The sequence below is a fragment of the Takifugu flavidus genome, chromosome 6 (assembly GCF_003711565.1).
Source record: "Takifugu flavidus isolate HTHZ2018 chromosome 6, ASM371156v2, whole genome shotgun sequence".
Taxonomy (NCBI): Eukaryota; Metazoa; Chordata; class Actinopteri; order Tetraodontiformes; family Tetraodontidae; genus Takifugu; species Takifugu flavidus.
The window spans coordinates 7906530-7922374 of NC_079525.1; the positions used below are offsets into that span (position 1 = coordinate 7906530).

General features: G+C 43.3%; 1 protein-coding gene across 5 annotated transcripts in view; it reads left to right on the plus strand.

Moving 5' to 3' along the window:
- Nucleotides 1-13754, plus strand: part of lcor (ligand dependent nuclear receptor corepressor) — a 38287-nt gene extending 24533 nt beyond the window's left edge. For all 5 annotated transcript variants that reach the window (XM_057035954.1, XM_057035959.1, XM_057035957.1 and 2 more), the window contains one exon: nt 1674-13754. In XM_057035954.1, coding sequence (XP_056891934.1) covers nt 1674-2790 — 1117 coding nt within the window. In that variant the 3' untranslated portion in view covers nt 2791-13754. The remainder of the gene's footprint in view (nt 1-1673) is intronic.
- Nucleotides 13755-15845: the final 2091 nt, after the last annotated feature.

Consider the following 15845-nt stretch of genomic DNA (forward strand, 5'->3'; position numbering starts at 1 on the left):
AGGCTAATCGATGCCATCCCTGCTGTAGTCCTATACAATCTACCTTCTCATGTTCAGGTGCTGATGATAAACTTACTCCTGGAGTCAAGGTTCAGTGCAAGTACAAGTCACCAAACACACATGTAGGTTTTAGCTTTCTGTCCACCAGTCGGAGCCGTTATTGACGACCCTCAGCACTTTGCTCCCCATTTATTGATGAAGTGTTTTCTGCCTTGAAGCTACATTTGAATAGACAGAATCATGTTGAATTCTCGCAGCAAGAGGGAATAAACAATCGACACTAATCGCAGTTGCCATTTCCAGGAATACTCCTGATCTGTAGGTCAAAGATGGATTAGAAGAGGTTCAATAAGCTGAGCAGCCCCAAACACTGACTTCAGCGGAGGAAACCAAGACATTAGAGAACATCTCAACGTGCTCTATAAACTGAGCACATTTAATCCCAGGTGACCGCTGGAGTAAAGCTGAGTTTGGTGCAGTGATTTGCCACATTGATACAGCCAGGGAGGAGGTGGGGGGCGTTGTATACACAGTATTCACCAACGGTTGTTGTAGTGGAGCTTCTTCTTTACTGCAGATGAAAAGACAACAGACAGCTGCAAGTATGAAATTAGCAGCAGAAGCAGCTCGATCCTCTCAGGACAGAACACTAACCTCCCCCACCCCCTGCAGGCTCCAAATGCCCCCGGGCCCTGTGCCTCAGCGAGCGCCTCTAATGATCAGGTCATGTAATATTAATATGAGGGGGGGGTCAAGGTTACTGGAGTTTAAATCCATTTCCGCTGCATCTGTGTGCTAGTCAGAAAGACCTGTGTTCTCCTGGCTGTTTCCAGGAGAACACAGGTCTTCCTGCCGCTGAAACTGACGTCTTTTCCTTCCACAAGTGGAAGCTGACGTGATCCAAAGCCCCTCATTAACCCTGTATTGTTGTCACTGTACTCCAGACCTCCCACTGTGGTAATCGGTCTTAAATCTCCAGCTGTGTGCCCCCCTCACGGCACAGTGGGCTTCTCTGGTGCTTACCAGAACACATCTCCAGTGGAGAGACATGCTATTCCCATCAACAATCTTCTCTCTGGAGCAATCCGCTGACTGGACAAACCATTTTCTGTTTGAACCCAAGGGAGCGTTTTACAAGGGCTTGTTGCCATAGTAACCTAATAGTGGGAACATTGGAGGCAGCATCTGTAGTGGAGGCACTTTGCATCGGGGTATTTAAGTACATTCCAGCAGCTGAGACAGGAAGCACAAATAAGAAGTAAATGCAGACATGAGTGCAAAGGTTCTTCTCTTTCTCCCTTCTGGACCAGCAGCTCTCTGACATTTCCAGGCTGTAGAACATTTCAAGTCCTTTGAGTGACACCACACATGTGATGAAAGAGCATTTTTCTTGATCATAAACTGGGAATTTAAAGTTTCTTATTTTGTTTGTTACTGAAAAGCAATTTCACTGATTTAATCATTTTCTATATCCGTGAGGCCCTTGAAAAAACAGGCAGCTTTTTGGCTCTTTTGTCTTCACAACATCACTTTTATTCCTCTATAAAATAAACAGACTGATCATTGATTCTTCATCTACAAACTGTCAGAAGTTTGTATATAAAGTCAAATACATCAAAACCATCTGATATATCTCATGAAACTTTTAACACCATTTCCTTTCTTTCATCCAGACATTCCCCCAAAGTTGAACAGACATTGTCAGAGGCAGATGAGGAGGATGTCCTGCTTCAGAGAAGTTTGCAGGACGGACTGAGGGAGACCTTCATTAACTCCCAGTGCTTCAAACCACCCTTGGCCCGCTCACTGCGCATTAAAGAGGAGCTCCTCAGCCAGAAGCACCGCCTCCTCAGCCAGCCTGCTGCTCTTTCATTGGCTAATCTGGAAGCAGCCGGCTTGCTTAATCACGGGCAGTCCCACTCCTTGCTTGGCCAAAAGTGTTCCTCCTCTTTCTTGGGAAGCAAGGCTCACCTTGATAGCCTGCTAAAGCTTAAACAGGCTAGCGGAGCACTGAGCGGGGCCCTCAGTGACCTCAAAGACCTGCCCACATTCCTGGAAAATCACCACCACAACCACCATGGACCCTTCTCCTATAAGGGTTCCCTCCATCATCACCACAACAATCAGGGCTCCAAAGCCCACCACAGCGAGGGAAAGAGGGACCAGGGTCACTCACCTCCTGTTGACCTAAAGATTCCCCAGGTTCGGGGCATGGATCTCTCCTGGGACTCCCATACCTCTGAGCTGTATGGCTACGGTCCCCTGGGAGTGGCGGGTGGTGCTGAGAACACCCTGAGCCGGAAGCTGAGAGCCATCCTTCCTAAGCAGAACCGCCGTGGAGGAAGCCTGGGAAGCCTACTGGATGGGGCAGCTGATTACTGGAGCAATGAACTGGACCATTCAAGTTCTGGGCCAGCATACTCCACCTCAGATGTGGAAGGGGACCCAAACTCCAAGCAGCCAAGGAAGAAGAGGGGCCGCTATCGTCAGTACAACAGCGAGATCTTGGAAGAGGCTATAACTGTAGTGATGAGTGGGAAGATGAGCGTTTCAAAGGCTCAGAGCATGTATGGAATCCCACACAGCACCTTGGAATACAAGGTCAAGGAGCGCATGGGAACACTGAAGAACCCCCCAAAGAAGAAGCTCAAGCTGATGATGAAAATGGAGGCAGGAGGCCAGGATTTTCCTGCCGAGTCTGAAAACACACCAACCTCAACCCCGCGAGATGAAGACCAGCCACTGGCTGCTGCTGAGCTCAAGGACAATGTCAAAGAAGAGATTGACTAAATCAACTCACATGTGTAAACCTCAAAGGACTAGAAGCGAAAATGGATGGGGCTTTGTTTGTGCCAATTTACTTTGCAGTAACTGGGTGAGCACAAATGCAGGTATAATATTCAGAGGATTCTTTAAAAATGGAGATAAACGACCAATCCAAAAATTTCAAGAAGCATCACCTGAGCGGTGGTTAGCATTTTTTTAGCTTCTAACCAGCGGCCGAACAAATGTGGCAGAAGACATTTGTAAAATGAAAGTTGATAAAATTTCCATGAGCATGCTGATAATACTCAGCCCAAAAACCTCTTCCCCTTTTCTCTGACCTTGATCGTTGCTGCTTATAAATGCAGTTTGGACTTTGGATTATTCCAATTTAGTTAGGATGAGTGAAAATTGACAGATTAGTCCCTTTACTGCTCACCATCTCATGGAGTACTAGCGACAAATTGGTAAGTGAGTTGTCAATATCAAAGCCAATTTTAAGGTTGACTCATGCCATTGATGTTCCTCATCGAGGTTCTGAATCAAACCCCATCCTCCTACTGCCAGGTATCCATGATGCTTTAACTGCAAACCCTTTTTATTTTCTCCTCCTTGAGAAATTATGCTAATCTCTGTGTGAACGAAAGCAACATTGACCTGTCCTTCTCATATGAGAAAAGACAAACAAGAGTCATTCAGGGATGCATGTTTGTGAGTTTCGTGAACACTACTGATTCTATGTTCCACATTGTTTCCTCTATCCTTTTATTTGATTCATTTTTGCTTTCTTTTGCACTACACATTGGGTCTGGCGCTTACAGACCAGGTTACCTCGGCATTGTTGCCCTCGCATCATGCACTTATTATGGTCTGTCTCCATAGCCCAGTCACAACCCTAATATCAGGTCAGGGGTCAACATTTCCTGTGGATGTTGATCCACAATCAGATCTTATCGGCCTCTAAACCCTATTTGCCAAGTTGAGGGATGATGTGATTGTGGAGCAATGAAGCAGGATGCTACCTCCTGGACCTCCATCAGCGTTTCACTTCTGAGCCTGAAATGCTGGCGCTGCCTTCAGGTTCATTCAGCCCCTCTGGAGATGGTTGTGGGACGAAGACCTTTTAGGATCAGAAAGTGAAACTATGCTGCTATCCATGTGATTCTGTACCTCCTACACGATGCATTAGCACATCTCTGCTAGCAAGAAAAGAATGCTGGTTTTGTTTTCTTTTTACTAACAGGAGCAACTTAGCTGATTTTTAACAGAATCTTCTTCCTCAGCATCTAAAGACACAACAATGTGCATTTTGGAGGGCCGTTCATTTTGGGATGGTGGGTGGGTTGGGTGGGCAACACATTTGAGTGAGGTGGTCGGTAGAAGCGGGACTAAGGCAGAGGTAATATATTATAAATTATTATGATTGGTGATGTAAAAGCCAGTCTGATTCAGAATGATTTCTAATCACCTCATCTCAGGGTAGCTGAGACAGACTCTGTGGGTTTCAAACATGGTCATTTCCTGTAGGACCTACAGACAGGAGGACAAGACATGCCTCTCACCGAGGCAATATGGGAGAAATTCGGCAGCAGCACAGCAGAAATCCCTGCTAATGAATCAAGGGGAAACACTGTTATTGGGGATCCAAGTCAAGTCTCAAACCTTCTAAAATAGCACTTTTCAGACAAAAATACAAAAGGAGGAAAGCTGCCTAAGGTTCGGCATGCAGTGCAGCTCTTCTTTGGGGGTATGAAGCCATGTGGGGGCCAGAGAAGGGGAAGACAAAAGCTTTAGTGTGTGAATCCATTCAGAGAGCTGCAGCATGGATCTAAACCACTCTTTACCTCCACTATTAAAATAAAATGACAAAAATAGTCGAGAGCTTGATATTTTACGCCGTTTTGTCGTGTTGTTTTTCCTCCCCACACCTCAGAATCACCAGAGACACCAAATCTATTGCCACAACTTAGCAGGAGGGGAAGCAAATCCCTCTGAGGATGCTGTGGAAAAAAACACAAACTTCTTTTTGATTCACAGGAAGATTTATATTTCCTTTCTTTCTGGCTCTGTTCGAAATGTTGCTTGTCGCTCTAATACTGCCTGGTGCTCACCCAGTTTGTGAGATTTTTAACTCTGTTCAAATGAAATGATGATTCACTCCCTTTGAAATGTTTTGTAAATTTTATTTATTTGATTTTGTCTTGATTTTCTAAAAATGGCATGCACCACTTGCTTTGTGGCTGATTCGGAGGCAAGGCTGGCTAAATAGGTTTGAATTAATCAATTGAACACAATCATATGAGAATAATTATGGTGCCTGTTGGATACATTCTTAGTTCTCTCAGGCCTACTGGGTGTCCACCTTATGCACATTAGCTCCATTTGCTTAATTTGATAGCAACGTCTGAAACCTTGACAGGCACTGATTCCAGGCTTCCTGGTGCATGAAATGCATCCAACACTTTGACAATGCTGAGCATTTAAGGTGTCTAAAAGGTTGCTGTGCATGTGGAGTTGTACCCAGCGAAGGACAATGCACTGATCTGATAGTTAAAACAGGATCAAAGCATCAGTGTTTCCAGTAAAGCACTTTTGAGACACCCGTCTTTGACTAAAATACTATATTTAAGAAGGCACTAAAGTGGCTGATTTTGAGGGCTGTGATTAAAGGAAAACATTGGAATGATTGGTACATAAAGCGCAGCTTCTAAATGAGCTACCTTCCACAGCACTTAAGCCCCTATGCTACTAACCTGGACTAGAACTACAGATGTCCCTGGAAAATACTTGCTGATTTGATCTTCACTCATCCTGAATTTTAGTTGTGCTTTCAAAAGTCCAAAAGCCCATTTTCAGCCTGGTTTGATCTACTGAGGTGCATGCCATTTAAACTATATTTATTTCATTTGGTCATTCAGTTTGTTGGTTTTGATTGTAGTCTTATGGTTAACGGCTCCCCCTGTCCGAAAAAACACCTACTCCTTGCTATCAAGTCTCACCACTGTTTTTAAAAGAAACTCAACTGAACGAATGTAGTGAAGCGATTATCTCACACTTTCACAACTGGGACAGCGATCTGCAGAGGACAGTGCCGTTCTGGGCCGACTGTTGCTTTACGTTCCACGCGTCTAGGCAGGTATACAACAGTAGCCTCTCAGTACTGCAAACATCTCAGGATTGAGCCGATGGGATTGGGAGCAATATTTGTCAGTCGGAATATGGCGCAGACTTCACTACCTACAAGAGATGTAATTGAGATCCGTATCAATAGATTATGAACATGTGGGCTTGGCTGGCAGAGATCAAGCCCAATACCTCAGTCTCAGAATAATGCCTCCTCTCTGTGCCTCGTACTTTCATGTATACATTATCTGGGACCTGGTGAAGGGTTATCCGATACTCTGGGAGATCACAGTTTTCACAGCTCTTTTTCTTTTCATCAGTTTTTTACGTCACCTCCCTCCACAGAGGGATGCACGTCAAGGGTCTGACTGACTAATATCTGCCACCCTACCTCTTTACAGCTGTTTTTAGGATTTTTATTCACAACCAGTAAGAGAACCAGATGGGTTCTTGGAAAAGGGGGTGCCAGTTCTTCCCACAGAGATGTATGTTTTGCAAATCAGTGTTCTGGTTTCAGCCTGGAGGCCATAAGTCAGGTTGGTCCCACCCTCATCTGAGAAAGAATCGCTGTTTTGTTCAGGGAGGGGGTCCAGTTCATTGGGATGTAACAAGAATCCAGGCTGAAACCTGACAGGAGGTGTTTATTTTTATATTTGATTTCTCACACCCAGAGAAATCAGAGACCCAAAGGGGAGATTGGACAGGTGGACAAGTTAACCTCCTTAATCTGCTGCCTTCTATTCAACATCTTTTACACTGCATTCTAAAACAAGATCCCATGCACAGGAATATGTACTTTTCTAAGATAAAATTACAAAGCTATATAACTATATGTATTTATTTCACTGTTTTTTTCTTTTTCTGTCAGTTTTTTTTAGATACGGCACACAGCAAAAACTCATTATGTATGAAATCACCATTCGCTGATTTTCTGTTTTTTGTCTCGTGCTGCATATCTGGTTGTCATTTATACCTCAGGTCTGACCACCCCGAAGCAGCTGATTGTATATTAGCAACACACACACACACACACACACACTCACACACATACACAAAGGAAGAATCAGGATTTTTAGTACAGCTCATTTCCAGATTTTTAGATTTAACTGAGAAAGCAGTGAAGTGAGTTTAAATACTTGTTCTTGTTGTCGTTTGTACCGTTGATATTCTTGTTTTCTTCCCTTTGTTTTATTTAAAGAAGAAAAGACACGTTATTTAAAAGCCAGGTTTCTGTGAATACAATGCTGTACTTTGTGGAGCACACGCAGCCGTGGACGAGCAGAACGCACACACAAATGCACCTACGGTGGAACACAGTCTCCCTCCTCATCAGGTAGCTACACTGTGTGTGGGCAGATTTTATGTATAATTATGAAGCTGGGAGTCGTCTCTTTTAGAAGTAAGTGGGAGTGTTTTGTCTGCAGCCTGTAGAACATCAGCCAGGCTGAATACTCGGATTATGTGGGCACTGCCTCTGTGAAAATCTGAAAAAGGCATCCTTCTTCCTCTCTGGAGGAAACCTTCCCCGCCATTTTGTAAAAAAAAAAAAAATCAGTTTGTTGCATGTTCACATCCTGCTAATTCTTGCCTTTGTGTTTTTTCTCCAACTTGTGCGATCTTTAAGCTTACTTGGTGATCTAGAAGTGACTGTAGTGTAGTTTAGGCCAGACCTGTGTGAGCAGTCTAAGATTACACTTACATCACATTTGATGATCCTCCAGTGAACACAATCCCACCTATTTGAACAAAGAAAACATCAGCTTCTTTACAAACCCCCACCATCACATTCTCTTGTTCCCCCTCAGACGGCTCTCACGGCGACATCCACAAATGGATGGAAATGTGCGTCTGTCTGCTGCAGAGGCTGAAATTAAGTGCTGTAAATGTCAGCGCAGATGTATTTCTGGTGAGGAGACATGTGGAGCTGATCTTCACAGTCCAGACACTCCGACTGTCACCAAAGGCCAGGATGACCCTCAGAAAACTGATATCAGGTGTCAGATTTTCCCCAGTCAAGTTGTCATTTTTACCACTTTAGGTAATAAAAAATGAGCACTGTTAGATTAAAGCAGAATTAAAGTGAGTTTGGGTCAAATCTGTTTGATGTAGATTTGCATTGAACCATGTTTCACCCTGGTGGGGTGCAGGGACAGCAGGCATTTGCTTTTCCACCGCCCCGCGCACCCGAACACACCTGCCAGAAATCATCTTTACAGATGGCAGCCAGACACCACAAGATAGACGTGGCGGTTTGAGGAGGTGGATGGGAGGGCGAGGATGAAATCTAAGTGAAGTAGAGAAGAATAAAGGCCGTTGAAGGTCGCCTTCCCCACCCCCACACTACAGTTAAACAACAGGCTTTTATATTGAAACTCCCTCCACAGGCAAATGTTCCTGTAAGGCAGCATGTCTGAGTGAATGCTGCTCTGAAACTGTAGTTAATCAGAATACCAGAGGGCAGTGAGAGAACATCACTCCTCAGTGAAGAGGAAAAATCAGACAGTTAAAACTGTGGCTGCCTGCGGGGAGCCCCGGCAACATGCTCTATGATGGACTGTTTCATAGGGCGCCCTTGAGTGTTGCCATGACAATCTTGCAGTATTGTTCCTATGTGGAGTTGTGTCTGACGATTTTGAGCCACCTATGTGAACCCGCTGGTCTGCTGCTCTGCACTCAAATCGAACTCTGATATCATTCTCTAAAAGGTATCCATCATTTGTCTCACCAAGTGCAAAAAGAGATATAAAGATTCTATTGACAGACAGATTTACTCACATTCTTTTGGACTCTGTTCACCTTTGTCTTGTTCTGTTTCTCTTTCGTAGCATCTTTAGTGTCCGTTCACCCTGAAGCTGCTGTATTTTCTGCTACCTCAGTCCATCTCGAGGACTTGCCCATAGAGATCTTTGTGGGTGCCGACCGCTTCAGAAGCTGCAAAGTTGTTTAGTGAAACTATAGTTTCATCCTCTGTCGCCAGTCTGGCACCTTTTCAAGCATTTCATAGCATTTTAGGCCTTAAAAGCTTCTGATGTGACGCCAGCCGGTTCAGGTTTGATGAAAGCTAAACGCAGCAGCGCTAGCAACCATCTCGGTATTCTGTGAGGGTCTGTGTCATCACACCTTTTTGCGATTGCCCTCAGAAATGTCCAATCCTGATTGTCCTGTCACTCAAAGGTGTGCAGTTTAGCGGAGGTTTTCTCAGTAGCTGCCTCGCCGACGTGGATTGTCGGGCACTTCCCTTCACCCGCTGACATGCTTGTAAACACTGTTTGATTTTATTGTCACTTTCTTTGATGAAAAGTTGTAAACCTCTTCCCGTAACCTTCATCCACTATCAGTCATCTGTTTGGCATCTTCGGTCAGTGGAGCGGAGGGCCGAGGCGTTCATTCTCTGGCAGCCCCCAGACCGCCAGCTCCCATCAGAACCTTTCAGAACCCCTCAGTGCTGCCTGCTGGTATTGGGTTCAAGCCCAGCGGCATCAAGTCTTCCCCCTCCTCTTTATTTTCACAGAGGCTTTGTCGTGCTCTCCTCTAATGAGGAACCAACATTTTTAGGACAGGGCTGAAGGTTCTTTAAGCAGCAAGGATGGTCATGATACCAGCAATATTACAAACATGCAGTATGTTTTGAAGCTGGTTAATAATTTTTGGTGGTAAAACTTTCATGAACCCTTCACAAAAGAGATTTTAAAGGATTGTGGCTAATGTATAATGTCTCATCTGCTGGTTTGATGTTTTGTAGTAATGGGCTCAGCCTTGATTTTTTTGTTTGCTGAGTTAAAAATGGAAAAACGTGAAAAAAATCTGTTTCTGTTTAACTTGCTCACGCTGCTGTGATCTGCCTGTTGCTTGTTTTGCGCTAATATTTGAAGTTGCAACATCTTTTGCATTTTAATGACCTGACTTGAAGTCTATGCTACACACATACCGGCGATAGAGCCCAGACAAGAGTTGGGTCAGATGTGCTGGAGAGTATCAGCCCAGACGGTTGACAGTTCAGAACATTCAATGTTGAAGATGATTCTCACACCTCAAAGACTCGTGGATGAAGCTGGAGCATCAACACTTAAAAGGGTCTTTGAAAAGAGGGTTTTCGTTCAACTGATTCTGTACATTATTTTCAGCCAAATACTTTTCAGTGCTTTATAAACCGCAAAGATTGTAAATAAAACTAACTTTTAGCAGGGGGGGCTCATGCAGAGCTCAATTTAAAAGGTCCATTTTATTGGTCCTCGAAATCTGAAAGGCTTGGACTGTTGCCTTCCCAAATGTCAAAACTAAGGAAAGCTGGAAGCTTTGACTTCAACTGTGTTTGGGAGCGTGACACCATCTCTCTTTCTTTTTCTCTTTCTCTTTGATAATCTTTCCGTCTTGGTGTTTCTCGGTGTGCAAAAAAAAAGAAAAGAAAGAAAAGAACTTACAACACAGAATACCTCATAAGAGAAAATCCATGTAACCTTGATGACCTCCAGTCAGACCCTCCCCATCAACACCCTCTGTGGGCACCTTCATATGCTCCTTTGTCCTTCACCTCTTGCCATGCAGTAGCCTAGTGCCCATATATGTATACACATGTATACGTATATTTACGTGTACATGTCGCATTAAATGACCACCGTGTTTCATCCAAAAAAGAAAACTAAAAAAAACAAAAATCTTCCTGTCCTAACTTCCCAACTTTTAAGAGAAGGTTTTGTTGGAAAAACAGTACATGGAACACTTAAAACCAGTATGCGTAATGCCCTTTTCATTCCTCTTTATCTAATCTAAACTTTGTCAAAAACTGAATGTAAAAAAAGAAGAAAAAACACAACTAACCTCTTAAGTTGACTATACGTATTTAAGAAAATGAAAAGTCTATATGTGCACATAGATTATACATATTCAAGCCCCACAGACACACAAAGGCATATGTAAATACAAATCTCTAATGTTGTATACTTTTATCTTGAATAGGAAGAGGATGAGCCTTTTCCGTTAATGATTCAGGGAAACAATAAAGGAGTCCAGTGCAGTATGTATATAAAAAACCAACCCCACACTTTTAGTCTTTGTTCTCTTACCATGTTTTTGCTTGTTAGCTCCCCTTTATGTAGCATAGGGCAAAGGGGCGGAGCAACTTTTTTTTTTTTCATTATGAGTAGTTGTAGTGGATGTAGGATCTAGTGTAGTTGTAGTCTTTCTAAACCTGATTATGTGAAAATGGGGAAAAGAGGGTGGGGCTTCCTCTGGAGCAGCCACTGTAAAGACAGTATATATGTGAAAGGCTACTTGACCTCCACATGCAGGATGGCCTTCATGTCTTACGTCTTGGACGTCACACTGCGGGGGTGCAGCGGGGTTGCTGGGGCGGGATGTATTGGAGACCGGTGTATATAGAAGTGTTGTACCCATCCTCCATGCCTGACTTTTTCACAGGCCTGTACATTGAAGCCACTGCGGAGGGACGCTTTGGGTTGTTACGGCGAGCAAGATAAAAGAGTGTTTTAAATGAAGGAGGCAGGATGGAGAGATTCCCATTTGGGTTCTCCGCAGAACTCAAGTCCTTTTGAAACACATCTTCCTCACCTTTTGCAGGAAATGGCGGATGTTTTTGAATATTTTTGCATGCTGGTGTACATACCTCTGTACCAGTCCTCAGACTGGCTAATCTGAAACCGCTTTTCTAAACTTGGTCTTGCAGGACAGGTTCTGATGTTTTAAATAGAAAAGAAAAAAGCCTCTTACTGGGAAGGAAAGCCGAAGGGGTTGGTCACTGCAGCAGCTTTTGTGGGTTTTTTTTTTTTTTGCTAAAGCTCTTTTGCAATCATTGTTTTCCTTGTGTAAAGTAACAATGTATGTGTGAGTGAATTTGTGTGGCTGTAAGAAATTAGGTGAAAAGCTCACACTTGTTGATTTTTCCTCAGTTTTTCAACCATGCTTTTGGAAACCTTTGTGGTAACTCAACAGAACAGTGGGCTAGTTTGGAACGTTTGTGAATTGAGGGAAACACACCTCCCTTTGGTCATCACACTGACCTAAATTTCACTACCCCCTCAGGGACCCCCTAACTAAACTCCTCTAGCTCTTATTCAGGTACCTAATCTGCACCGAAGCCTAGCAATGATCTACTTTACCTCTATTTTCTTTCATCTATTCCTGAAAAAAGTACCCCTAAATTCTTGGAATCAGTCTTTCTAACTCTCACATTTACTATTTCAATGCCTACTCACTGCTTGACTTTCCATTTGTCTGCTATTGGGCTGACTTTGCTACAGTACATCTCCTCTTTATGGCCTTTTCCCCAGTTCAGGATTGGCCAGGCTTTTCATCTGATGTGTTTCAGTTTCTGTACATGGTTTTCCTCTGAGATAAGCCTTGACGCTGCCCCACTGCATTGTGAGCTTCAGAGCAGCAACTTAACAATGACTTACACCGAGCTAACCTTGGAAACATTTCATCCATGTGTGCACATCAGTGGCTGGACTTTAACATTTATACTGGTGTCCAGGTATCTGTGAGTTCTAAGCGCTGCCATGATAGGTTCCCTCCATCGTCAGTGCAGTTACACACAGGAATGTGACAGAGCTGCCTTCAGTACTTAACTTCAGGGAAAACTACATAAGCCTGTTGCATCGAAAATAAAACTTCAAAGATCCCAGAGTTCGGCTGGGCCGATGTAAGTAATGAGGCACATCCCAATGGTCTGTTTTCTCATTCTTTGTCTCTTGGACAGTTGCTCTGTCCCTGCTGCAAGCACCTATGCTGTTGCTAAGTGTTAGCTTGTTTTCAGAAGCATCCTGCAGACTTTATAGCCTCCTTTCGCATGAAGTCGTTACCTGCTGGTCTGAAGATACAGGGATGTATTTTTAATTCTGCCTAAAGTTCGTACCACTTACAATCAAATCTGTGATTTTGGTGAAATTGTGTAAAAAAAAAATGTTTATGATGTTCTGAGAATTCTTACTTTCTACATTCCCAAGGCTGGTTCTGGTTCTGATCTGATTTCTTTCTGATTGACTGGCAATTGTTTGTGGAGATTTGGTAGACCCAAAAACTGTTGTCCAGGGTTTGGGCCCTTATTTGGGTAGAACAGCAGATGTTTTCTTCTGTCCCACTGGGCTTGTTCCCTGCTGAGATTTTGTTTTTGGGTTTGACGATATACCTCATTCCTTAAGTTCAGCAGGCCCCAGGGGGCGCTGCACTGATGCTCAGGATGCCCAAAACAACGTTTCACAATTTGGTCCCACCTGGACTGTACCTCTGACAAAGATAGACACACCTCCACACTGGTTCTTCAAACACCCCAATGGACCTCATTTTTTCAATATCTGTTTACAGTTTGACAAAAAAATATTTTCTCACATTGTAGTTTTATTTATGTACAATATTTTGTTCTTATTCTCATTTTGTACCTTGTGAGTTGGACTTTTATTCTTCTAGGCCTCTGTAGTATCGATGTCCATGTATATGAGCACTTAACAAGGATCATAATAATTTTAGTTTGATTGACTGCACTATTTTAGTGACTTTATCCCTCCCTGTTTTGAATGCAAAATCTGATCTGAAGTCTAATTAGGCCGGTAAATAATGAAATGTTTCATGATGTCTTTGATTTTCTTTCTTTCTTTTTTTTGACAAAGTTTAATCAGGATTTCTTACTTTTTTCCAAGTAAATTTTGCATTGAACATAAGGCTGTTTAGAACTGTCTTTGTGCATGTGTAAAATATTTTACTTGTTATGTTATATTCAATTTGGGGGAAAAAAGAAAATTGCAATTTTTTGCCACACATTTCAGCTGTAATGTTGTGTAAGGTAGTATTCACTGGATGCTAGAACCTTGTTTTCAAAACCACTATTCTTCTAATAAATTTTGTTGTGAAAATAAGCATTTGGCATCATTCACATTGTGAGCTGATCCAGGACTTTTTTTCGGGTTGACATCATGATGTACATGGAATGAATTCAAACCAAACCGCTGGAATGAATTCAAACCAAAGATTGTAGGTACAATGGTGAAGCTCTGTTACCTCAAAATACCGTATTTTCACGACCATAAGGCGCACTGTAATAAAAGGTGCAGTCTCAGTTATGGGTGCTATATCTGTATTTAAAACATACATAAGGCGCACCGTATTTTTAGGCGCATGCTAAAACAAACAGTAAATAATGACAATGGAAGTAAAACAGAGTTTCGACACATTTATTGAAAAAAATATTCATTCTCCCGCCACAAAACCATCAAAGTTTTCATCTTCTGTATCTAAATTAAACAGCTGCACTATTTCAATGTCCAACATCCCGAATTCCTCTTCTTCATCATCTGAATCAGACTCACCGACCAGTTCCGCTTCAGCGTTGATGCCGACTTTTGTGAAAGCTCTTACAATACATGAAAAACGGTATCATAGCCCATGCGTCTACAATCCACCCACATATGGTGGCATAACTTGCCCGCCACTGCCTCATACATGTGGCTGGGCGCGGTATCTTGTCGCGGCAGTAGGTGCGGAAGATGGCCACCCTCTCCTGGTAATCCGCGGGCAGCCGCTGCGCAACAGTTGTCCTTGCACGTATGGAGAGATGCCGCCTCCTCATAAAGCGAAAACACCAAGACGGATTTCCTTGGAAGTGCTCAATGTCCATTTCTTCAGCAATCACTTTGGCCTTTTGTCGAATGGTGACAGTAGAGATGGCCCTTCCAGTTGTTCGCTGTTCCACAACCAAATGTTCCACTTGGTCTTCCAGCTCGGGCCATCTTGCTTTGTTCCCACAGGAACTCAGCTTCGTCTTCCTCACTTTCGTTCACTTTCTTGTTTTCTCCACTTTCTGACCTTGGACTAATTTACATTAAAATGTCTTGCAGCTGCTCGGTTGCCATTTTCAGCCGCATATTCGATGGCCTGTAGTTTAAAGTAAGCCTCATATGCGTGTCGCTTGACCACCGCCATTTTAGGGGGTCCTTACGCGTAGGTGTGCCGCTAATCGATGCACCTACCAAAGGCACACAGCTGATTTTGGAACTCAGTCTACACACAAGGCGCACCATCGATTTTTGAGAAAATCTCAGTGTTTTAGGTGCGCCTTATAGTCGTGAAAATACAGTAATGCTATCAAAAGGTTGGTAGGACATGCGGAATCCAGGTCAAGTCAGGGTTTCTGCTCAGGTGCCGGTTTGTCCCTCAGTTTTCCTCCTGATTCCACAATATTAGTGCCTGTAGGTGCCCTGTCACCATGTAAGTTAGTGGATGCAACCAGGTTTGATTTTCCTGAGTGGTCATCGCGCAGACATTAAAGACATACGAGCAGAAAGAAAAATACGAGCATTGCCTGTATAGCGCAGAGGTGACGGAACAAAGTACGTTTAAATTTAGTTCAGAAAATAATGCATTATCCAACTAGGTGTGTTGATGGGATTTAAAAAATGTTACTACACAAATATGATTTTGATAACCTCACAACCTCAGAACAACACTCTGGTTGGGACCATTTTCAAAAATATTATTTTGCGATATTTGTTTCATTAAATGGGGAGGTTTCTGAACATAGTTTTAAAGTTAGATAAAGTGTTAAAGTGCTGCCATTCTGAGGAATGTGTAGTGCTTGCTGTTAAACTTCAGGAGGTCACACGTTCGTCAGCAGGCGACAGATCAACCAGCTAGCTGCTGTAGCACAACTGGAGGAGGAAGTCATAGCTGAATCAGTGGCCTCTTGCTCTGATCGCCGACTCTTTTGTCTCCTCTGCATTTTCTTTAAGTTATCTCTGGCTCCATCTCTGCAGCAGGGCCAGGGGTAAAGAAGCCGCTGCAGCGATGGAGGAAGAAAAAGACAAATAACTTTTCAGAGCACGGGAAGTAGGTCATCCTACTATCAAATACTTATTTCTCCTACTGTGCCTGAGGCTCTGCCAGGGCTGCCTCTTTAGATACTGGCAGTGTTCGTTTGTCTGTCTCCTACACTCATTTGCACCGACATGGCC